Genomic DNA, 26,711 nt, shown 5'->3' with positions numbered 1-26,711 from the left:
AAACTGCCTCTCTGGTTAAATGAACTAATTAATTTAATCATAAAAAACAAATACGACAGTTTTTCATTTCAAGATTAAATTTTCTGATTTTATTACACCAAAATAGTAAATAGAAGAGTACTGAGAAACTATTGGGTCACTATTTTAATTGTTTATGTAGTATTGACTATCTCAAAATACATTTTATTTTTAAAACCAACTCATAGCTTTAAATTTAATATATTGTTAAGTGCTTCCTACGCAACCCAATTTTTTTGTCTAAAGTGAACGCTGCAAATTGCCTTGGATAAGCAAGCATGAAAAAGCAACACCATTTATTAATTTTGTATAAGTTATCCTCCACTCAAGAGATTCCATGGAGGGAAAGGGCAAGTCTGAATTTCACCATACAGTGCCACAGGCAGAAAGTGAGAGAAACTAAACAAATGCATCCTGGAGAGAGAGAAAATGCCTGCAAGCAGCAAATGACCTACTACATACCTTGCTATAGAAGCTTTGATGTTATAATTTGTTAATTTCCAGGAAAAAAGGCAATTACCAATACCTTAAGTTTGTTCTGACAGAAGAATTTAACTTCTTTAAGTTTTGATCACAAACAACACACACGGTTCAAAAAGGCAATACCTTTTTAAGCCATCACAATACCAAGTAATTGTGCCCGAAAAGTTTAATGAAAAGACAATTTCTTACTATCAGAAAATGCAAACTAAGAAGTACATTAAACTTTCTTTAAGAAAGTTTAAAAATATTCTTGGCATCTGCTTCTCTGGATAAATGTTCTCTTAAATATTTTCAAGACCAATTCATTGTAAGAAAAGATAATTTTATTCAAATATGCAGCTCATGGTATGAATAAGCAAGTATGTATTCCCCAACAGAATTGGCAAGTCTTTCAAATAATGTTTTTTTTTTTTTTTTTAAATATCAAACCCACAAGGTTACCAATTGGGAATTTTAACATATACACATATTTGCACGCATGTAGGCATGTACATTTGTGTATATGTGTGTAATCATGAATGTTTCCAAATAAGTATTTTAATAATTAAGAAATAAATTGATCCTTATTACTGTTATTTAACACCCTATGTTCACATTGCACCATAATAGAAATACATAAATGCATAAAGATATAATTTCATATCTTAAGTTGTGTCCTTTTTTCTAAACTAAGGTTTCAATCTACATATATAACCATAAAGATAAGAATATAAAAGAATTATTTTAAAATGGCTAAACCTCAGTACCACTATGAAATATGGGAGAACTGAAAATTATTACAAAAGGAATGGCTTTCATTATCAAAAGGAAAAGCAAAGCTGTATGGCCTACTTAACAGTTTTTCCCAAATTTTTAAAATAAGTTTCTTTTGGAGAAATATTTATATCACTTATTATTACCACTGTATTACTGCGGAAATAAAAAGCCAAATGAGACCTTCTTACAAATGTTAATTTTCTTCAGTGCCATTAATATTTTATTCTGTAGTTTTCATTTATAAAATAATAAATTGTGAACTAACTTATTTTCATTGAGAATTTAAGTTATAGCATGCACATTCATCGTAAGTTATACTCTAGGTAACAAAATGTAATAGTTTGCTATGCTATACCATTTCTACATGGCAGTCCTAACCTAATATGGATTAAATCTTATGATCTTATAAAGTCAAATGTGAATGGCCTTGAAACTATATCAGTTTTTTTAAACGCAGAGTGTATATACCTAACACACTATCTGTGCTCTTCATTATTAACCAGTCTTCTTCCAAAAGGTTCAATCTTCCTGAGGCATACTCATTCCTGCACAGCCATTTCATAAACATGGTATCATCTTTCCAGTAAGAATTATAAACACAAAGCAACAAAACATATTTTAAGATTGTTGACATCTGAATGCATACTTATTAGTACAAGGTTACAAGTTATGTTTACATTTGGAGTAAACCGGTAATAGGGTATTCATTTTAAAATACGAAAGTACATGATTCTAAATAGGCGAAGTATACCAATTGTATTCTACCTAATTCTCACACTTCACTACAAATTTTAGTCACGATTTATTTTCTGTCTAGAAAAACAAAAGATTATACATGCTGGATAAAAAATTAAAATACTGTTATGTTACTATCCAGGAACCACTGTTGAAATTCTGTCTTAATTTAAGGATGTCACATTGTAAATAAATAATTAGTAGATATGTCTTTTTCATATTAAATCTTTAACTTATATTTAGGTATTAGTTCGAATTTCTAATATGTATTGAAATAGGCAATTTATAGTGAAATTAATATTTTTAAAATTCCTTTTATTTATATCAATTAAACAGTTGAATAAAATCAAACAATATTAGAATATCAGAAGAAAATAATATCAGAAGCATATTGAGCAATTCCTGTGGACGCTATTATTTACTCTTAAGTTCACATGACATTATTTTCTTTAAAATATCTTATTTTACTGATTATATAAACACAATACATTTAATCTAAGTCTTGTTAATTTAAGCCTACAGTGTAAACTATACTTTCATAAACAAATTACCAACTTTACAGCTTAGTGTCTCAGTTATTTCAAGTTTAGACTATTTTCTACTCTAAAAGCTAACATTCTTTCTACTTTAGTTCTTCTCAAATTAAAGAAACTCAGGGGATAAGCTGATAACTAATGGAAATAAATGAGTTTTTAAAATAATGTTTAATATAAAAATATAAAGGCTAAAACCACCAGAAACCACAAGTACAGTGAGAAATACAATCCTGACCTATCTTTAATGTTTTGAATTTAAACCTAGACTACTCAAGAATTGTCAACTAATTATTCCATTTATTGATGACACTTTTCTCTAGGGAAGTTATATTAAAAGTTTAACCCTGGAGCAAGTCACGGCTTCTCCGTTGCTTGAAAGTGTCCAAAGCATTGATTATAACTGCAGGAGTTGTTACCTTCTACCAGAAAATCTCACCCTGCACAATGTTACACACTCTCTCACTCCCAAAACAGCTCTGATTCAGCAATTCAGATTGCTTCAGTTGATTAAAGGAAGGACCATAGAAAAGGGATCGACATTTAAAGCAAAATAAAAAGGATAAAAAAAAAAAAATCCAGATCATGGATATGGTAGCACAAAGCTCAAGAGAAAAGCAGATTTGAAAAAGACATCAGAGTGACTCAAAAAAGAACAACATGACAGAAATTAAACAAGATTTTTATGTTCGCCTTCTATGCATTTAAACTCATTTCAACCTCCATTGAAATTCTGATCATACACAAACCCCAAGGCTTTTGACATACTTTCAAAAACCTACACCCTTTCTTTCTCTTTCTAAGTCTCCAGAGTCACTTCTTAGGTAGTCAAGAAAAAACAGAATTCAAATATGCATGTCATTGAAAAATACAAAGGCCAAATTATAATTTTAACCAATATTTTTCATGTAAAAATAATATCTAATTGTTTTAAAATTCAGTGTCTTTCCTCTTTTTAGTGAAAAGAGCTAGGTTGGCTGTGAAAATTATTTGAAACCAGGTACAGACACAGGTAGAGGAATAGATAGATATTAGGCATAAGAGACCTTGTAACATTTTTCTTAGGATGATGTCAGAATATCAAAGTGCTCTATACTATCACAGATTACTCTTCACTTGACCATAGAAAGAACTTAAGCATATCCTTTATTAGTTAATTAGTTCAGTACTAGAGATAATCGAGATGCAAACAGCTATTACAGAATGGCTTATCATATCTATCTCAGAAACAGTGACCAAAATTCCAGAAGGTAATTGGATTTTCAAAACTGAACATAGTTTCTCCCCCCTCTACCCCATTCAGTCATGACAGGGCCAGAAGGTAATGATATATCTGCCATGATGCAACAAGCAGACCTGTCTTCTGTCAAGAGTTGAAATCATAAAGGAATAAGCTGTCGTTAACAACCTCTCTCCAAACACTAGAGCTGTCATCTCATTGTTTTCTTTGCTGGCATGGGGTTGGGTGGCCTCATATACCTTGTCAGTTCAGTAATGTGCTAAGCTTTTAACCTTTTCTGGAATTTTTGGCTTCAACAATCTTTTATGAAGTCTCTAATGTAAAACCGTACTTTCTTTAATTTATATTTTCTCTCAAAGTTTACTTTTAAAATTTAGAATTAGTGATCTTGGTTTCAATTTATCACTTAGAAGTCTTACATTTCAAATAAGAAAAAAAATTGTGTTTATTAACAAAACTTTTCTTCGAAATATAAATTTCAGTGGCTTAAATTCAACCACTCTTTAAGGGAAAAAGAAAAACTCAATAATCATTCAAAGGAGTTGCTTGGAGTTTTATACTCAAACATTTTTTTTTTTTTTTTTTTTTTTTTTTTTGAGACGGAGTCTGGCTCTGTCGCCCAGGCTGGAGTGCAGTGGCCGGATCTCAGCTCACTGCAAGCTCCGCCTCCCAGGTTTACGCCATTCTCCTGCCTCAGCCTCCCGAGTAGCTGGGACTACAGGCGCCCGCCACCTCGCCCGGCTAGTTTTTTTGTATTTTTTTAGTAGAAACGGGGTTTCACCGTGTTCGCCAGGATGGTCTCGATCTCCTGACCTCGTGATCCGCCCGTCTCGGCCTCCCAAAGTGCTGGGATTACAGGCTTGAGCCACCGCGTCCAACATTTATTACATGTTAAGTTCACTTAGAAATAGTTAAGTCAATAACTATAAGATCATGATAATCATATTTCATGACTATTTAAACTGTCTTAATTATAAAAGTAATATCTTTTTAAATATAAAAGTAAAACCTACTCAAAGAAAAAATAAAACAAAGAGAAAAATTGAAAATGAAATCTAAAAGAAGAAACTTTGTGGTTTCTTGCATAAACTTCCAGGAACATTAATGTGTATCCATGTATGGATGTAGATGTAGATGTTCACATGTATAAGCATACTTTTTAAACAAATTAGCTCATCTTTCTGTTTTTATCTGCTAACTCTTAGACATCATTCCAGAATGATGAACATACATACATACACATACAACTTGCTATTTTTAATAACTACAGTCTTCTATGATATGAGTATGCCATCATTAAATCAAATAGTTCCCTATGTTGGATGGATGTTTAGGTGGTTAGAATTTTTTGTGTTATTACAAACTGCTGTTATGAGCATCCCTACGTATACTTTGTGCACTGCTCTCATGTACATTCTTATAAATGAAATTTAAGGTCAATGATTAGTATACATGTTAAATTTTGGAAGATATTACTAACCTGCCATCTATGATTACTCCAATTTACATTTTCACTAATATTTAAACATGATATTATCAATTTATTACCAGGTAATTTATAATTTGCCAATCTGATATGTTGAAAAATGGTGCCTTGTTTTAATAAGTATTTCTTTAATTTTCACAAATACTTTCAATGACTATCAAAAAAAGCATCAAAGTCTGTAAGTCATTTGAACAAAGGTATATTTAAAAGTGCCAAGTAATTTTCATATTTTTTTCTCTGAGCCCTTAAACAAGAATCTTTTGCCATACTCTATACTCTGTTTAGACTACATAAATATTAAATAATTTCTCATAAGCAGCTAGATGGCATTACTGTTCTTAAGAATAACCATGTTCGATATTAATATAGTACTTTTCTTATTATTATCTACTAGGCATAGGTATCCATTATAACCCTGTTAAAATCTTCCTGTCATCAAGTTTGTCAAATACTTATGCTGAAATAGAAAGATCTTGCAGTATTTACTTTGAAGACTGAGAGTTGAGGGCTGTAGTTAAGAAGGTGTTAACTAAAAGTTTATTACTGAAATTACTGAAAAATGTCACACCATATTCTAGAAAACCATCTATAATGGCTCCATGCTGTGAAAAAAGTTCTTAATCCTGTATTCAATCAGCTTTTCAAATTTATTCATCAAAAGGGGGGGGGGAAATTCAAAATGAAATGAAAAGAATCAAAAAGTCAATGGCCAGAATAGAAAAGTTAAGCCATAGCTTATGAAAAGAGACATGATTTAGAAACTAAAAAACTCTAACTCAACTTTCAAAGCATTCAATTCACATCATAGTCAAGTAACAGTTTAGGTAGTCTTTAGTTTCATTATAATTTTAATAATTTCTAGTAGAAGATCTTAAAATTTTCTAGTGTGATGAATATTGCTACATAAGGAGATTATCTTTGAGGCTTACAAACATTATTTGTTTTAAAAAGATACAAGTTGTAAAGTAAACTACCTGTCACTGGGATGGCCAGGTTAAAAAAATATTTAATTAAAGTGCTACACTGAATTCTTTTGATTATCTCTATTCCTGCCACAAATGTTACTAAAATCTCATTGAAGAAAAAGAAAAGCCAGACATGGTGGCTCACACCTGTAATCCCAGCACTTTGGAAGGCTGATGCAGGAGGATTGCTTGAGCTCAGGAGTTTGAGACCAGTCTGGCCAACATAGCAGGACTCCATCTCACCAAAATAAACAAATAAATAAAAAAGGTGCCTACACTCTCAAGTACTCAGCGGGATGAGGTGGGAGGACCACCTGAGCCCAGGAGGTCAAGGCTGCAGTGAGCCATGATCATGCCACTGAACTCCAGCCTGTGTGACACTCTGCCTCACAAAAAGAAAAGAGGAGAGGAGAGGGCAGGAGAGGGGAGGGGAGGGGAGGGGTGAGGATGGGAGAGGAGGGGAGGGGACAGAAGGGGAAGGGAGGAGGAAGAAAAGGAGGGAAAGAATGGGAAGAAGAGAAGAATGAAAGAACAAAAGAATGAAAGACAGAGAGATGAAAACGAAAAAAGAGGGGTGGTATTCACACATCAGGACAAAACAAATGGTAGAAGAGAAAATGGAGGATACAGATGTCACTTCTGTATATATTTGTAGAAAACTAAGTTGATGAAGGAGTAGGTACTGGCTTGGCATTACAGCACAAATTCAAACTTCAGTGCCTCCAGAGGGAGAAAATGACTAAAAGCCAGCCAACTCACCCATAGAAGTCCAGAAATACTCAGAAATTGGGGCACCAGTTCTCTTGGAAAATATTGGAAGGTAAGGGTAGGCCATGATGCTAAAAACAGGTGCTTTAGCTGTAAGTTCAAGTAAGGTACAGTTACCCCACTCTCCAAAAAAAAAAGACACCAGAAAACCAAAAACCAGGTCATAATCTGACATGTGTGGCCAACACTGTAAGAGACAAGAGATTTTTCCTTTGCAGAAATGCAATCTATAGGCCAGTCGCAGTGGCTCACACCTGTAATCCCAGGACTTCGAGAGGCTGAGGTAGATGGATGACCTGAGGTCAGGAGTTCAAGACCAGCCTGGCCACCATGGTGAAACCCTGCCTCTATTAAATATATAAAAATTAGCCAGGCATGGTGGCAGGTGCCTGTAATCCTTGAGAGGCTGAGGCAGGCAGAATTGCTTGAACCTGGGAGGTGGAGGTTGAAGTGAGCTGAGATCGCACCACTGCACTACAGCCTCGGTGACAGAGCAAGATTCCGTCTCAAAAAAAAAAAAAAAGAAATGTAATTTATAGAAGGACTAGACTATGGGACATTAAAGCATAGAAGAGAGACACAAAGCTCAAATCAGGTGTACTAATCAGAAATCTGCATAATGATTTTAAAAAAGAGCTCCATTTCAAAATATGATTGAAAAACTTTAAAAATTCTATGCAATGGTTAAAAGAAAAAGTAGGCAATCTCCCAGAAATGACTGGAAATATAGAATAAAAATAAGAAAGAATGGATAAGATAAAGACTCATTCCAGTAACTCAAAACCACATAAGAGCTAAATAGAGAAGTGTAAAATTATCAAGAAACAATACAAAAAAAGTTTCCCAAAACTAAGGATCACAAGTGAACAATATAAATGGAAAGAAATCACCAAGTGCCAAACAATGAAACAAATAATGAAACAAAACACCAAGACTCAGGAAATTTCTTAAAAGCAGTATGATTCACTTCTAAACATCAGAGCTTACATACAGTGGAACAAAAGGATTTAAGGCCAAATGGTTTCAAGACTTTCAAATGAAAACACTGGAAACTAGAAGACAACGAAACAAATCCTTCAAATTTCAATAAAAATATTTTCTACTTGGAATTCTATGTCTTTTGAATCTTTAAAATACAGTGAACAAGTAGACTGAAGGCATTTTTCAGAAATGCAAGGGTTCAAAAACTTATCTTCCATTTGATGGCTCCAACAAAATGAGGGCATATATCAAGAAAGCGCAGATCATTAGATACAGGAAACAGAAGTTCAAAGATAAGAGAAAAACTAAAGGGAAACCCAGGATAATACACAAGTAAGCAGGCTTAGAAAGGGACCAGTCAAGATTGAAACAGAGTCCACACAGTTCCAAAAGACAGTACTCCAGAGGAAGAACATGAAACTATGAGATTATCTGGTAAGTTTAATCATGTCAAAAATTATTGAGACCAATGGAGATCTGAATTGATACAGAAAAAATTAAAAACTAGAAAATTATTAATTCCATGAAAACAAATATATTGTATCAAAAATGAAAAGCAAACATATTATCTATCTGGATCCGCCATGAGCAATATTAAGGTTGTAGTAGTACTGTAAAGCTTGATTACTGATTCTACCATCACAGAAAGTGAATGATAAATCAAAAGACAGCACTATAATTTTAAAATATGTATACAATGAGTATAAATAAAACCAAAATGTATTGAAAATGATTACATCTAAGGAACAGGATTAACAGGTAGGGAAGGATTAGGAAAAGATAACACATTTTGATACTACGTCTTGGATTTACTTGATTTTTAAAATCATATGCATGAATCACAGTTTTATTCTAATATAGTTAAATGTGCATTTATTTTCATTTATCTTGCCTTAGATATGCCATACTTCTTCAACAACATGATTTATATTTTTAGTCTCAAAAACATTCAACCACTAATACATGCTTTTCTCCTGTTTTTCTGTTGTTTCTCTGAAACATCTGATAGAAGAATATTATGTGTTACCCTATTTTCCATGACTTTTTAATCTGTCATATTTTTTCTCATTTCCTCTGTGCTATATTCTGCATACTGTCTTCCTTAACTATAGCTTTCAATTTACTAATTCTCTTTTGAATTATGATAGTTTCATGATCTAACTTTTCTTGTGATGAATCATTTCTTCATATAATTTGTAGTTTCTGACTGAATTCATCTTCAGTAGGGATTTATTCTAGGTTGTAAAGTGTTCCTATATGGCAGTATTACGATTGCTTCTGCCAGGTGCCCCAAAGGTTTCATTGGTCCAGAATTCATTTTTATATTAATTACAGTGTTTAAGATTTTCACACTAAGTGTGTCATCTAAATTCAAACTGCAAATCCAAATCCACTTGCGGGTTAGGGTCTGGGTCTCCTATTTCCGAAGAGAAGTTGTTTATTTACCCTACCTGGTACCTTTAGCAAAGAAACCTCCTTTTAAGAATTACTTTTTGTTTTTTATTTTAGAGATGAGGTCTCACTCTGTCGCCCAGGTTGGGTGCAGTCACACAATCTTAGCTCCCTGCATCCTCAAACTCTTGTGCTAAAGTGATCTTCCCACCTAAGCCTCTTAAGTAGCTGGCATTACAGGCACTAGCCACAAAGCCTGGCTGGAAACGTTTAACCTCTAAGCAGTGACCTGATTCTTCCCACTATTCATCCTTTTATTACAAAGGTGGCAACTTCCAGGGTCTTACCTATATCCAGGGCTCTTAGTTTTAGCTCCCACCTCTCAGTCCCAAAGATATAGATGATGTGTGTGTGATACAGATCATGTGTGGCCTTGGGTTCGTATCTTACCAGCTATCCCCTGAAGTTGCAACCCTTTCCAGGGATTTACCACTGTGTTGTAAGCTATCTCTTACACTCAGGCATTTAGGAAATCCTTTTCTTTTCCTTTTAATTTTTGTAGGTACTTAGGTGTATATATTTATGGGGTACATGAGATATTTTGATGTAGGCATACAATAAGTAATAACTACATCAGGCGTGAGCCACTTCCCTCACCAGGCTCACGCCTGATGTAGTTATTATTTATTGTATGCCTGTAATCCCAGCACTTTGGGAGGCTGAGGTGGGCAGATCACAAGGTCAAGAGATTAAGACCATCCTGGCCAACATGGTGAAACCTCGTCTCTACTAAAAGTACAAAAATTAGTTGGGCATGGTGGCACATGCCTGTAGTCCCAGCTACTTGGGAGGCTGAGACAGGAGAATCGTTTGAACCTGGGAGGCGGAGGTTGCAGTGAGCCGAGATCACGCCACTGCACTCCAGCCTGGCGACAGAGTGAGACTCTGTCTCAAATAATGGGGTGTCCATCACCTCAAGCATTTATCCTTTGTGTTACAATCCAATTATACTCTTTCAGTTCTTTTTAAATGTACAATAAAACATTACTGACTGCAATCACCCTACTGTGCTCCAAATACTAGATCTTACTCATTCTATCTCACTATAGTTTTGTAACCATTAACTATCCTCCCTCCCCTACAACCCATTATCATTCCCAGCCTCAGGTAACCATCATTCCACTCTCTATCTCCTTGAGTTAAACTTTCAATTTTTAGCTGTTACTTATTTGAGAATTTATTCTCAATAAATTCTCAATTTTATTTACTGAGAATAAATAAATTTGAATTTGTTCTCAAATAAATGAGAACATGTGAAGTTTGTCTTTTTGTGCCTGGATTATTTCATTTAACATAACGACCTCCAGTTCCATCTATGTTGTTGCAAATGACAGGATCTCACTCTTTTCTATGGCTGAATAGTACTCCATTGCATATACATACCCCTTTTATCTTATCCATTCATCTGTTGATTGACACTTAGGTTGCTTCCAAATCTTGTGAAGAATGCTGCAATAAACATGGGAGTGCAGATATCTCTTCGACAAACTGATTTCCATCCTTTTGGGTATATACTAAGCAATGGGATTGCTAGGTATTGTACACAAATCTATTTTTTCATTTTTTGAGGAACCTTCAAACTGTTCTCCATAGTCATTATACTAATTTACCTTTCCACCAACAGTGTACAAAGGTTTCCTTTTCTCCACATCCTCACCAGCATTTGTTACTGCCTAACTTTTAAATAAAAGCCATTTTGGTGGGTGGATCACTTGAGGTCAGGAGTTCGAGACCAGCTGGCCAACATGGTGAAACCCCGTCTCTACAAAAAATTCAAAAATTAGCCAGGTGTGGTGGTGCACACCTGTAATCCCAACTACGTGGGAGGCTGAGGCACGAGAATCACGTGAACACAGGAGGTAAAGGTTGCAGTGAGCCAAGCTTGTGCCATTGCACTGCAGCCTGGGTGACACAGCAAGACTCCATCTCAAAAATAAAATAAATAAAATAAAATACACGGGGCACAGTGGCTCACGCTGTAATCCCAGCACTTTGGGAGGCTGAGGTGGACAGATCACAAGGTCAGGAGTTCGAGACTAGCCTGGCCAACATGGTCAAACCCTGTCTCTACTAAAAATACAAAAAATTAACCCGGCATGTTGGTGCATGCCTGTAATCCCAGCTACTTGGGAGGCTTGAACCCAGGAGGTGGAGGTTGCAGTGAGCCGAGATCATGTCACAGCACTCCAGCCTGGGCGACAGAGTATGACTCCGTCTCAAAAATAAATAAATAAATAAATAAATAATAAATAAAATAAAATAAATACTAATAGTATATAAATAAAATAAAAATAAAAGCCATTTTAACTGGGGTAAGATGACATGTTACTGTAGTTTTGATTTGCATTTCTCTGATGATCAATGATGTTGGGTGCCTTATCATATGCCTGTTTGACATCTGCATGTCCCCTTCTGAGAAAAGTCTATTAAGATCTTTTACACATTTTAAAATTGGATTATCAGATTCTTTTTCCTTATTGAGTTGTTTGAGCTCCTTATATATTCTGGTTATTAGTCCTTTGTCCAATGGATAGTTTGCAAATATTATTTCCCATTCTGTGGGTTGTCTCTCCACTTGATTGTTTATTTTGTTGGGCAGAAACTTTTTGACTTGAGGTGATCCCGCCTGTCCATTTCCGCTTTGGTTGCCTGTGCTTATGGGGTATTAATCAAGAAATATTTTCCCAATCCAATGTCCTGGAGAGTTTCTTAAATGTTTTCTTGTAGTAGTTTCATAGTTTGAGGTCTTACATTTTTTAAATCCATTTTTATTTGATTTTTATATATGGTGAGAGATAGGGGTCTAGTTTCATTCTTCTGCATATGGATAGCAAGTTTTCCCAGCACAATTTATTGACAGACTTTCCTTTTTCCACTGTATATATTCTTGGCAACGTTATAAAAAATAAGTTCACTGTAGATGTATGTATGTATTTCTGGGTTCTCTATTCTGTTCCATTGGTTGATATGTCTGTTTTTATGCCATCACCATGCTATTTTGGTTACTATAGCTCTATGATATAACTATAAAAGTCAGGTAATGTGATTCTTCCGGTGTGGTTCTTTTTGCTCAGAACAGCTCTGGCTACTGTGGGTGTTTTATGGTTCCATATAAATTTTATGATTCTTTCTATTTTTGCGAAGAATGTCACTGGTATTTTGATAGGGATTGCACTGAATTTGTAGATTGCTTTGGATACTATGGACATTTTAGCAATACTGTTTCTTCTAATCCATGAATATGTAATATCTTTCCATTATTTTGTGTACCCTTCAGTTTCTTGAATCCATGTTTTATAGTTTTCATAGCAGAGATCTTTCACTTCTTTGATTACATTAAACTCCTAGATATTCAATTTTATGTGTAGCTTTTGTAAATGGGATTACTTTTGGATTTCATTTTCAGATTATTCACTGTTGGCATATACATATGCTACTGATTTTTGTATGTTGATTTTGTATCCTACAACTTTACTGAATTTGTTTACCAGTTCTAATTAATAGTTTTTGGTGGAGTCTTCAGGTTTTTCCAAATATAAGATCATATTTGCCAACAAGGATAATTTGACTTCTTCTTTTCCAACGTGGAAGCCCTTTCTTTCTTTCTTTTGTTTGACTTATTTCGCTAGGACTTCCAGTACCATGTTGAATAACAGTAATGAAAGTGGGCATCCTATTGTGTTCCAGATATTAGAGGAAAGGCTTTCAGACATTTTCTATTCTGTATGATACTGGCTATGGGTTTGTAATACATGGCATTTAAACTGTATATATAAAGGTATGTTCTATCTATACCCAGTTTTTTTCGATGGGTTATTATAAAGAAATGACGAACTCTAAGAAATACTTTTTGAGCATCAATTGAAATAATTATAAGTATTTTGACCTTCATTTTGCTGATATATCACATTTGATTTGCATATGTTAAACCATCCTAGCAAAAGCCCACTTGGCCATGATAAATGATCTTTTTAAAATGTTGTTAAATTTGGCTTGCTAGTTTTTTGTTGAGAATTTTACATCCTGTTCATCAGGATTACTGGCCTGTAGTATTTTGTGTGTGTCTGTGTGTTTTTTTTTTTTTTAAATGTGTCTTTGTCTTGTTTTGGTGTCAGGGTAATATTGGTCTTGTAGAACGAGTTTGGAAGTATTCCATACTCCTGGAATCTAGTGTCTGGAATAGAAGCCTCAGGACTTTGCCCAGTGTCCTATCCTACTGTGGCTCATCTGGTATCCAAGTTGCAAGACGAAGTCTTCTTTACCCTTCCCTCTTTTCTCCTCAAGCACCGCAAGCAGAGGGAAGGAGTATCTCCTGGCTGCGAGCTGTGTTGCCTGGATTGGGGGAGGGGTGCATAAGGACTCTCCTAGCTGCCCTGGCTGGTATCTCAGTTGATTGCTTGCTTGCTTGCTTGCTTGCTAAGTCTACTGCCTCTAAGCACAGCACAGCACAGCACAGCATCAGTACTTGCCCAAGAATTGCAGTCCTTATGGCCTACACCGCCTTTCAAGTTTATTCAGCACCCCAGAGCACTTTGGCTCATGGTGGTGAGGCTTGCTGGAACTCAGGTTTCAATTGCTAGGATGGGCAATTCCTCTCTGGGTAGGGCCAGTCTAAATACTCCCTCCATGGGTGTCAACTGAGATCTGCCTGGTGTTGCCTTCTGCTGCGACAGGGTAGCACTGAGTTCCAATGCAGAGTCCCACAGTCACTGTGCTCTCCCTCCCCCAAATGCACAGATTCTCTCTCCACACCATGCTGCTGCTGCCAGGACACAAGGGAGGGGTGGCTTCAGTGATTCAAGAGTATCTTTCCTACCCTCTTCGGTGCCTTTTTCAGTGATATGCTGTTAAAACCAGATACTGTGACTGCTCACCTGATTTTTGTTTTTTATGACGGTGCTTTTTTCTGTGTGGACAGCTGTTTAACTTGGTGTTCTTGCAGTGAGGACATTTGGTGAAGGCTTCTATTTAGCCATCTTCCTCTGCCTCCACTCTCCTCCTCCTCTGTCTTTTGAACATTCATATACAACTAGGTATTTAGTATTTTTGTTACATTTTATTCATTGTTTTTATGCGTGTTTAATGGGAGAAGTTCATATTGATAAGCCCAGTCCACCATGTTATGGAAGCCAAACTGTATAAATTACATTAATAAAAATAGCATTAATTTTTAAACCTCAGAAATAACAGCATGAATATTATAATCTAAGTAATTATGGACATAGCAGATTCTTCTGAATAATCCATCTATGAGAAATTAGGGAAAATGTTATCCTAGTGAAGTAATCAGACTTCTTATGAAATTATTAAAATTAATACCTAAATCACTTATAGACAGTATTTTGAAAGTATCTTTTGTAATTTAAACTTTACTTTTTTACTGATTTTATTACAAAATAGTTTCTATAACTTCTCAATCCTTGTTTTCATAAATACAACTGCCATCAAGTTCTACATTTCCCCTTAGAGCTAGAGCCTGAGAAATATAAATAAACCTTCAGACGTGTGAGACTACCCGGCCCGGGTTGCTATGGAAGCTGGGTCCCAGTGGGCCAGGCCCCTGTGCTCACTCTGGGACTGGACCACATCAATAGCTGCTCCTACCACTGCCTCTTGGGCATGAATACAGTTGCCTGCTTTTTACCCTTTTTTAGAGACCAGTGGAAATGCCTAAAAAGGTGTATGTGAGTAAAGGTCATCAAAGAAGAAACAAATATGAGTAACTCTAAAGCTGCACTATCAGAGGCTGAATAATTGGTACTTGGCTATGTGAAATACTGTTTCTTACTCCAGGTAACATATTATGCAATGAAGCCTATCAAGAATATTAGCAATGGCAACCTCAGAAGCACTTGTGGGGATTTATCTGATATGCACCATTCCTCCAACATGAACTCTTAATACACTTTTGATAATAAAGTCCTGAAGAATCTAAAACGCAAGGATTAGAATACCTATGATTTTCAAACTATGACCTGTGCAGCCCTGGGGCATTTGGGGAAGAAATCTCAGGGGCTGTTGTGGGAGTGGTTCCAATATTCACCATGCCCTCCTTTCAACCTAAGTGGCTTCACAGATTTAAACTTAATACTGTTCACAAAACTTAATACTGTTCACAAACTAGTCCACTTAGACAGGGCTCTACTATTGAAAAAAAAGTTTCAACCTTACAATGATAGGAATCCAATTTTAGGAATTTCAATCTTATACCAAAAATCTGCAAGGAATATAAGGAAATAGTATTAATAACACTGAGTAAAGATAGTATTGTGTGGCCCCCAAAATATCAGAATTTACTTCAATTGTGATATGAAAACCCACAGACCATGAAGAATAGACCAGAGGTTCTAACTTTTTGAAAATTTTGGAAATCTTTCTTTAAATAGCTTCAGAAAAAGTTCAAACAAATAAAAACAAAAGCAGAGCTAACCTGATTTAAAAAAAAAAAAAAAAGTAAGAATGGGACGGCTTCTTATTCCCTGTTTATTAGTCTTCCTCTGTCTGCCTCTTAAAATACCGTCATCCTTCCCTTAACCAACCCCTCCCCACCCACAGAGCAACCCTTCAAGAAAACATTATGAAAAGGTAAAGCCAAAGTAGTAAAATCACTTTATCCAAATTTAAAAGTGATCTGTTTCTAAATCACCATGAAGAAAATTACCATAATAACGTTCACATTCATTTTTTCAAAAAAATAAAGAGTATTAAATATATAAACTAAAATTTCTATGTGTGCTGCATGCTGAGAAATCAGTTGCTTCTTTTCAAGGAATCATGAGTTGCCATTTTTTTTTAAGAAGAAAAAATTCAAGACGGTGAAATGCTGTTATTCCCAAAACACTATTCCTGCTTATAAGAACAAAACGACTTACTATTGTAATGTCACTGACAAACCTCCTCCCTCCTGTTTGGGATATCAATAGAAAGCTTGTTCAAAGAAACATGTTTGGCATGGTTTTCCATATAGACTTTCCCCTCGAAATCCTTACACAACAATAAAATATTCCAGAATAGGAAAGGCTCAGGTGATCTATAGCAGAGACAATATAACTACATAAAATATTTCACCTAGCACTGGCACGTTGAAAGCATCTGATTTTCTTTACTAAGTTATATTTTCAAATAATCATCAAATTGTGAACACATTTTACATATAATGTTCTTCCGAAAATACAGACAGGATCTGTTCTAACTACAAACAAATGTGTCAGAGAGAAAGTTCATTTAACTATTTAAAACCTGAAATCCGAAACAGTTTAAACATAATACTTTAGGTGAGTTAACTTAGTCTAAACTTCAATTTATTTTAGTTACTTCAATTCTACTAAAATACACACTATCGAAATAAGCAATCAGATCGAAAGTAGTATCTTTGCATTCTTTGCCTATCCATGAAAAGTGGAAAAAAAACCCCGAAAAACCATATAGTTAATTTAAGAAATTCTACTTTCAGCATTTTAACAGTTTCAAAATCTATTAACCAAAATGTTCTTTAGGAGCTGGGCTGAGCCTTTATATTATCATTTCTGATTTACAGAATAGAGAAGATGTGACCTTTGACTTTTGTAACCATTAGCGTATTAAAGAAATCCTTTCCAATTTTAATTACAAAAATGTAATAATTATTATAAATAAAACAAATAAAGCCAACATGGACACATATATTCCTTTACTTTTTACAAAAGTCTTTTATACAAGGTATCAGTTCATGTTTTTCTTAAAAAAAAAAAAAAAACTACTCACATGAAAGAAATTCATACTTTGCAAAATTGGGCTGTTCACTATAGAACTTATGATTGCAATAATAAAACAAAAGCAGCCAAACATTAAAATATGCCAATATTATGTCAGAAAAACATTTCACTATTGCAAGAAATCTTGAATACAATTTTAAAAAAGAAGTTTCTAAAAAGTTTGAATGCAAATAAGAATAAAATATTCATTAAAGATTACATTTTGCCATTCTGTATGTCTGCATCTCATGCTTAAAGCATTTTATTTGCGGGCTCTAAAAAAAAAGATTTAGTTATTCCAACTCTTCCTTTAAATAATAAGAGATTAATTCAAAGCAGCAGATCTCCTTTAGTTTCTAACTTTACCAAATTAGGTAGGCAAAGGGTTACAAAAGCAGTCATGATATTTTTGTCAGAAGTATTTTCAATAATGTTGATAAACATTTGATAGTTTAACTGACATTTCACAGGATTAAAAATATTTAGAAAAATAATTCACTCAAAATACATTATTTAAATCTCTGTATGCTCAAGATGCCACTTTGTTTTTCTTTTGTAACTCAAAATAATGCAGAATAATTTTTCATACAAGTAAAATAAATAATAACAACCTGAAGATAAGATTATGCTTAGGATATACTTTTTGAAGAAACATAAAATCATATAATAAAACAGTACTATAAAATGCCAAAAAATAAAAATAAAAAAAAGAAAAAACCCAGGAAATTGTACTTACAGCCACAGCTCTTTTAATAAATGGTATCTGTGTGCCACTGTCGAGGTCTTCATTTATAATAAGTCTTCTAGCCCACTGCCCTGCCCTGACAACACCACTACCATGAATTAAAACCATCAGTTTCTGTGGGTTTGTCAAAGCATCCTCACTCATAAAGATAAAACTCTTTGGTTCACTCTCAGTGGCATCTACCTGTAATTAAATAAAATTAAATAATAAAGAAATGTCTTCTGATCAGGTATACACATAAATGAAAAACAACCAATGGCTGTTATAAAGTATTAAATGGTTACTATAGAATTATAGGTGTAAAAAACAATTTTAACACAAAATTAAAATATTCGGTAGAGATTAACAATTATATATTAGGTGGATGGGACAAGACATGATAGTAATTTAAATACAAAAATATAAAAAATATTGGTAATATATTTCTCTTCATTATTATTGTATATTTAGTATTATATTATCATTGTAAATACAAATAATTATTTTTTAGTGCCTCCTATAGTCTAACTGCTATGCTACCTGTTTTAAAAACATTATCTCATTCAATAACAACCCATTTAGATGGCACTATTACTATGCTGATTTACAGATGAAGACATTGAGGCTTAGAGAGTTTAAATAAGTTGCCCATGGTCACACAACTATAAGTCTATAGTTGTATAACAGAAATATATTGCACCTATAATAAAAAATAGAAAACTGAAATTGGAGATATATTGGAAAATCATAGAAATATATCAGCCAGGAATACCACTAAACTTTTAAAGGGAAGAAGAGGTAACTATTTAAAAACTAACCATCTATTCTATTCTTACCTGATCTATGTAAATGGACTTCCAAATTTCATTCAGAGTGTGAACACAGGATTATATAACAATTGTTTTTACAAAGTCACATTATGTACTCCAATGAGCTTACTTTATAAACTAGTTACTTACAGAATAAAAAATATTTTTATCCATTTTGATTGTACTTAATATTTAGATTGTTAACTAAATGATGTATGATTTACATTTGAAAGACACAAAACACTTTTAGAAAGAGATAACTTCGCAACCTTTTGTTACATATGCCATGACACACCGAGTGGTATTCCACATCAGCACTGGCCAGTGACTGGAAATTGAAGCCTTTGGATAGCCAGATCAAGCAGGAAGTTGACATTCTGATGGCTGGTTACACACTCTCACATAAAGGTCAATCCACATACTGTGTAACACAATAACTCTTCACTTTGGCAACTGTATATGTTCCATACAATTATCAAAACAGGAAGTATACAAAAACTCTAGATGCCACAAAAAAAAAAAAAAAAAAAAAAAAAAAAAAAAAAAAGCCCTGGATTCTAAATATTCCCAGTCATTACACTTAGGAAGAGAAAAACAAAATAAAATACCTGTACTTCTAAAACAATCAGGCTAGTTTCAGTAAGAGATGGCTTAGGCATCTGTGCAAACAGAGCAAAAATGGCACTTATTTCAGCAAGAGCAGCATGGACACAGGGCTTAAAGAAGAAATAACACCTTTTCATTGAAGCCTTCCCTGACTACCACATTTAAAATCCCAAACATGTCCCTGAAAATTCTGTAGTCCCTTTCCCTGTTTTATTTTCCTCCATGGCACATACCAAGATCTAACATATTGTACGCTTTACTCTATATTTTTGCAAGTGTGTTTATTCACCGCCTGCTCCTTTCACTAGAATGTAAGTCTGGGCAGGCACAGAGTTCTCTGGTTTGTATCCACCTGTAGTCTCAGTACCTACAACAAAACCTAGCACATTGTAGGCACTCAGTAATCAAAAACAATAAACTTTTGGAATGAGGAATCTTATCAGGTCTCACCAGTGACTTCCTTTAGATAAAAGGCATTTAACTAAATAATGGATCCTCTAAAATGGTTATAATACTTGCCTGGTTCAGAAAGCATATACTGAAGATTAAACTAGTACATAATTACAGAGAATTTTACAAGAGCTATACAATGTTAAAGAACTAAATAATGGATCCTCTAAAATGGTTATAATACTTGCCTGGTTCAGAAAGCATATACTGAAGATTAAACTAGTACATAATTACAGAGAATTTTACAAGAGCTATACAATGTTAAAGAATTAAAATGACATAACTAAAATTTTATTAGCAATAGCTAAAAATACAGGAAGAGAGATATGAAATATAACACAATCATATTAGCTTCAGCTGCATGCTATGTCCAGAGTAAACAAATTATAATGACGACAATAAATATGACTAAAGCCACACAGAAAGATAAGTGGATGAGAGACACAGGAAAACCAAACCTAAGAAGAAAAATTCCCTTTTACCTAGGAACATTATATGAAAATAGAAGAATTGCTCAGTTAAAGAGGCTTAAAAATAAAAAAGGTAATGATGATAAGAACAAAATTTAAAAACTGAAAGGCAAAGCTGTCAGTGTATAACAAGAAAGACGCCACAGGGGTTTGTAGTCATTCAATTACCAAACAGGATGTCTAAACACGCACAAAGAAAAGTGTCTCTTAAGGTCAGTGAGGCCTTAATGGATCCTGGAATGGCTATGGAGATGGATACCTATTTACCTTAATGTAAAAACCTGTAGTACAGATATTCCAGTAGGTGCTGATCACTGTCTTTTTTCCTATTTGACTAAGTCCCCTGTTACCAAGAAACTGAGTCAATTTTTTAAGCAATGGAATACTGGCACTTTGAAGTCCACAGTAATCACTTAAAACTGAAAGAAACTTATTTTCAGATGATAAAAATATATTTTTTGTATTAAAATGCTGCTTGATAAAGGACCACTTGAGAGTCCAGGAGTTCAAGATCAACCTGGGCAACATAGTGAGACCCTGTCTCTACAAATAATCCAAAATTAGCCGGGCATGGTGGTACGCACCTGTAGTCCCAGCTACTTGGGAGGCTGAGGCTGGAGAATTGCTTGAGCCCAGGAAGTCAAGGCTGCACTAAGCCATGACTGCACCACAGCACTCAGCTTGTGCAACAGAGTGAGACTCTGTCTCAGAAAAAAGAGGGAAAATAGAATCACATTAAAAAAAAATGCTGCTATAGAATTTTTAAGGGGCTATAAATTAAGGTAACCATGAATAAATGAAAGTTTTACTTGAACACTGAGAAAAGTTGACTTTCAAAATATGAGAATACCAAAATATTAAAGAAAAACAACAATGAAGATGAATAATGTAATATTATTAATGATTAAGGGGTAAGAGCAGTATTTCAGCTGGTCATTGGCTAATATACACCTCAGTTTACATAGAACTCTGACTCTGCACATGGTAACTACAATGTACTTTCTAAGTTAGTGCTAATTTTAAATAGTAAGGTATCTATAGAAATAAAATAATTTCTTCTTCATTAACCTAATTAAGTTTGAACATATGGCTGTTCCAAGGCCATTTATCTTCAAACAGTGGTAATTTATTAAGCTAAGCTTTCATTAAGGAATACAGATAATGGTCATGCGCGAATCACCTCACTTTATTGACAAATCAACCTCAGACACCTTTTGGTTGGTGAGACTGCACCAAACAATTTTTAGCAGTTACCAATTCATTGTGGAATACTCATGAACACCATTAATTGCTGAAACATGATGCATGTAATAAACTAAGTGAAAATCTGTAGTGAAGTTGTTAATTCATGTCTCCAGTGTTCTATACAAGTATGAGATATTTTACTATAATTGAGAACACTTTATGCCTATTTATGAGAGATGTGGGGTAAACATAGGCATGATCATACTGTTTACTATCAAATCAAATCATGGATTCCACAAAGTGCTGTCATTTAAAAAAAAAATGGTTCTTTTTCCCTTTTAAAATAGTTTAACTATAAAACTGAAAGAGTTCATCACGAGGGAAAAAACAAAGGTTTGATGGTATTCTTTAAGTAAAAAGAACAACTATTTACACACACCCACATACAAAAACCCACTTTCACTCTGAGATTTAAGAGACCTCAGGAGAAAAATAACAGCTACTAAAAAACAGTTGTGAAGAAAAGTGTCACAATGATACCAAATATGTGATAATTTAAAGGGAAATACTAATTTCCTAAGACAAAATTTAGAGTCTTTTTTAAGTTTACAAAATAAGGGAAACTTTATTAACCAAAGATGGGTATGATGCTTAAGTTTCACATAAAGTAAATCTGTCTTGCTTATTAGCTTTATATTCCAAATTTAAAATCAAAGGATAATCTGATCCATAATAAAAAGTTCCCTTCCATCTATAAAGATCAATAATGAAACTTAAACATATAACATGCTGTATACAGCCAATTATTTTGTGATTTGTTCTAGAAATTTAGAGACTGAAGTGAGTTTAAGGGTTCCCTGGAACTAGAAGTATTATAGAACTAACAGACTCAATATTAATTGTGCTGTATCAATAAATTAACCTAATGCTCTTTAAATATCATTCTTCAGAAACTCTGAAAGAAACAAAATTAACAACAAAGGAAAACTGAGCAAAGTGACAAAATTCTATCCTGACTTTCCAGAAGACCAAATTTCAATATATAGTTTAAATGAAGTAAAATGCTAGGCCTAAAGTCAAAACTAAAACAGTAAGTTTAAATTCAAAAAAGACTGGCATATTCATTCAAAGAAAGGTACTAAAATCTTGACTTTAAAGGAAGAAAAGTTTCCAAATAAACCAAGGGTTGATGTAGCTGTTATACAGAATAATATTTTATTGACTAATCCATCATAAGCACTTGGAACAGTGTCCATCACCTAAAAAACATTTAAATAAATTTATGTTGAATAAGTGAATAAATGAGTGAGTGACTAATAACGTGATCTTGCACTTGAGGTTACTTACAGAAAATTAAATAAAAAGGTTTCCTTTAAAAAAGGAACTACAGAATCAGTTCTGGAGAGGGACAATATTAAGAAATCCCCAAACCCTTTTATAATAAAATAGTACTATCCAAAGAATTTTTTAAACTCATGCAACATTTCATGCAAACAAAATTATCTACATGCAAAGTGTGCCTTAAATGAATTACTTTCAGCAAGTATCCCAGATTCTTATATATCATAAAATCATAAAGTCGTCAGGGACAGCAAAGATCCTCCAAACTAGTCCAACCACCATTTCACACATGATTACAATCTCTTCGTTTTAAAGCTTAATATTTTGTGGTTTACATTTAAAAAACAGGGGTTTGTGTTTTTTCTTTTTTTGACAATTTGAGTCTGAGAACAAATCTCAAACTTTTTCACTCTGAAATGGCAAAATGTGCAAAATTCAAAAAAATGTTCTGCCAAAAAGGGAAGGAGCAGTGTTATGAAACAGGAAGCACCAGGAATGAATTTGGGAATGTGTAGAGGAAACAACATACTATGTGTAGAAATAAGACATATTTTTAAAAACCAAGAAATATTTAAAGAGACAGTGAATGTTTAATGTAACAAAAATTTCACTGGTTTACTACAAATAAATAAAAATAAATTATTCCAGTGAAATGAGAAAGGGTACAGGTAAGGGTAATCCTTTAATTGAGTCATCATTTTCAAACAGACTAGAAATGGGTACTTTTTTCATTTATACTGAAGAGTATTCTTTATAAGAACTACTGTGCAGAATGAGATGAGGTATACTAATAAGCATTTAAAATTATCACTATCAACACAATAAACCTTAACATTTAAACTTATCACAGTCAACCCAAAACAAAAGTTTTCTTCTGAATTAAAAACTATTTTACTTGGAAATAAACATTTGAAATAAACATTTCTTTAAAATTTGACTTACTGGAATAGATATTTTTTTCAAATTACAATCCTTTTCCAGGAGCTCATATACATACTTCGTGATGATCTAAGTAGGAAAGAAATAACATATTAAGATACAATGTCATCCATTATCAAAACTGACATAAATTTTGGTAAATGATTGCAAGTTATTGCTCTGAGTAAATATCTCTTCATCTTGGAATGCTTTTATATTATATTAAGAGACTCCTAATTACCCATAATGGTTTACTTCCTGCTGCTATATGAATAACTATGAACTTTTGTATTAAGGATTGGGACCAATTAATACATATTAAATTAATACACATCAACAAAAATATACATGACTTTCTCTTTTTCAAGAGAATACTCTAAAAGTATATTTTCTTTTTTTGGTGTTTCTAAAATTTGTTTCTCCTATTATTTTCCTATAGGCATTATATTTAATATATTAATGGCACCTTAGTGACTCTGAATCTCAACACCTCTTTTGTGTTCACTGAATCGAGGAGGAAAAAGTCAGAGGTATTCTAAACAGAAAAGGAAAACTCATCCAGAAAGTCAGGGACCTGTCAGTATCACTGCTTATGCTAGGAAGAAGCACAGTTCCCCTAGATGTCCATGTTCTAATTCCTGGAACCTGTGAATAAGTTATGTTACATATTAAATGAATCAACAGATATAACTAAAGTTTAGAACCTTGAAATGGTGAGATTTTCTAGGATTATTTGGGTGGTGTATGTCTTTAAAAGTAGAAGATTACAGAAGAACAGTGGGTCAGAGAGATGCAAAGTGACTCAACTGGCTATTGCTGGCTTTCAACATGGAGGAAGGAGACAAGCCAAGAAATGTGGTAGCTTTTATAAAGTGGAACAACCTTCAGTTTACAGCAGTAGGAAAATGAGACCTCAGTCCTACAACTGCAAGGAATGGAATTTTGCCATCAACCCTCATAAGCAGTAAACAAATTCTCCCCTAGATCCTAAAAACAGCTTGTTCACACCTTGATTTTAGCCCACTGAAACGCATATGTGACTTCTGACCTACAGAATTGTTAAGATAACAAATTCATGTTGCTTTAAGCCTCTAAATTTATAGTAATTTGTTATAACAGCAAAAGAAAATTAACATACTATTTCTATTAAGGAAGGCAAAGAGTAAGGAAAGAGACATCTGGAATAAAAACAAATATTACATAGGTGGTACTAATGGTCACTTTAAGGAGTGTTTCTTCACTCCAAAATGTCTTAAGTTATCTCTGCAAAATACCTCAGAGAATAATTTTAGCAGAAACATAATTAAAAGTCAAATTTTATGAAACAAAATCACAGGATGATTTTTTTAGAAAATTAAGATGTCAATTGCTTTGGTGCTGTATTCGTAATCTAAAATAGATTCTTTATCCTGCTTTCTTCAAGGAGTCCAAAATTCTTTCTTCTATGTATACGTATTCATTTCATTTTAGAAACAGTATATTAGATGTATGCTAGAACAGCTTTATCTTGGCTGGTAACGGTAATTTCAAAAGCTATGATACTACCTTAGAACTAGGTAATAAAATGCTAGTTATTAAACTAATAGTATTCTTATGTTTCAACATAGCAGTTAAAATTATGTTGATTATACTTTCACTGGGAGGTAGTGGTACTGTAGACTTATAAGAGTAAACTAAAAATGTGGAGGTTCAGACTAAACATATGTATAAAGTTATATAATGACCTGCTGCTTTAAGAGAAATAGATTAAATAAGATTGGCAAAATGAGTGGTTTAACATTTCTGAAAATACTCTACTATCTATGAAATCACAAAATATCCTTACATTTGAAGTAACAACAAAACCAGTGAAACTTAATCCAAATGAATTCTACCACCATGCAAAATACTTGAGACATAATCTGAGAGTTAAAAATTTAAGTACTACTGACCTCACAAAAAGAAAAAAGCTGAACAAACTAAAGGTCAACAGCTCTTACTAGATCCATCAGTCAATCCTCAATGTTTATACTACAGGATAATATAAAATAATCCAAAACTCAAAAATTGCTTAGTTAGCTTTGAAATACACGATAGAGCAAGTCTGGAATTTGCAACATATCAAACCAAGTAATAAAACTATATATCAAGTAAGAGTTAGGGAAACACTACCTAACTTGCCTAATTTGCTTTGATCTCCAAATCCTTAACATAGGAAAAAAGCAACCATAGATGAAATCGTCTATCTTATAGGCAATTCTCCGTGTTCAGCATGCTCTCCTCAGATCTAGTCATCCTCCAAAATACAGATCACATGTCAACTCCTTCAGGTAACTCTCACGGCCTCATCCCAACCCTCCAAGGTATGGCAGTGTCTCAACCTCTATTTTCCTCTGGACATGACTGAATATCATTGTCTAACATACTACTCAAACATCGTTACCTGTCTGTTACACATCTACTTATAGAACACTATAATTTCGGTCTCCTACCTTTATTCCTTCTTGTATTCACAGGATACTCTGGGAAACAGAAGATACTTAAAATTGTACATGAATTCTCCTCTCTGTCCATCCTGTCTACATCTTTTGAGGGAGATACAAGTTCAAGATTTAAAAAAAAAAAGTTTTCTAATTGCTAAATCAAGACTTAGGAAGAAAGCATCAAGGACTCATTCATTGCCTTCCAGATTGCATAGAATTGCACTCTGCATTTAGAAAAATCAAAAAATGAAAAGATAATTTCAAAAAGGAGATGAAAAAAGTATTTCTTTCCAAATGTCATCTGTGTTCAAATGTTCACTGGGAGCTGTGTTTATAGATGGAAAAGAAAAGGCTTAAGAGACTACGCAGGCTCTAAAGTTATGTTTTCATTCTAATAAGAAACAGAGAAATTCCGTTGTCTGGTTTGATGTATATAGAGCTTGGAAGTAGGTACTACTGACCTTACAAAAGAAAAAAGGCTTAAAAAACTGAAAGTCAACAACTCTGATTAGATCCATCAGAGAAATGAGGCCACAGAGCAAACTGCTTCCCTGAAAATGGAGAGACCAGACAAGCAGATATAAAATCGGTTTACA

The 26,711-nt window shown here is 33.7% G+C and overlaps 1 protein-coding gene across 21 annotated transcripts in view; it reads right to left on the bottom strand.

Moving 5' to 3' along the window:
• The window catches only part of ARB2A (ARB2 cotranscriptional regulator A), a 481,957-nt gene that overhangs the window by 324,826 nt on the left and 130,420 nt on the right, over nucleotides 1-26,711 (bottom strand). For 19 of the 21 annotated variants that reach the window (XM_071097861.1, XM_071097857.1, XM_011758778.2 and 16 more), the window contains 2 exons: nucleotides 23,678-23,743; nucleotides 17,887-18,078 (listed from right to left, as the gene is read on the bottom strand). In XM_071097861.1, coding sequence (XP_070953962.1) covers nucleotides 17,887-18,078; nucleotides 23,678-23,743 — 258 coding nt within the window. The remainder of the gene's footprint in view (nucleotides 1-17,886; nucleotides 18,079-23,677; nucleotides 23,744-26,711) is intronic. The other 2 variants (XM_011758788.2, XM_071097858.1) reach the window with 1 other exon arrangement.

This window comes from Macaca nemestrina, chromosome 6, assembly GCF_043159975.1.
Source record: "Macaca nemestrina isolate mMacNem1 chromosome 6, mMacNem.hap1, whole genome shotgun sequence".
Taxonomy (NCBI): Eukaryota; Metazoa; Chordata; class Mammalia; order Primates; family Cercopithecidae; genus Macaca; species Macaca nemestrina.
This window is presented reverse-complemented; position numbering and strand designations above follow the sequence as displayed.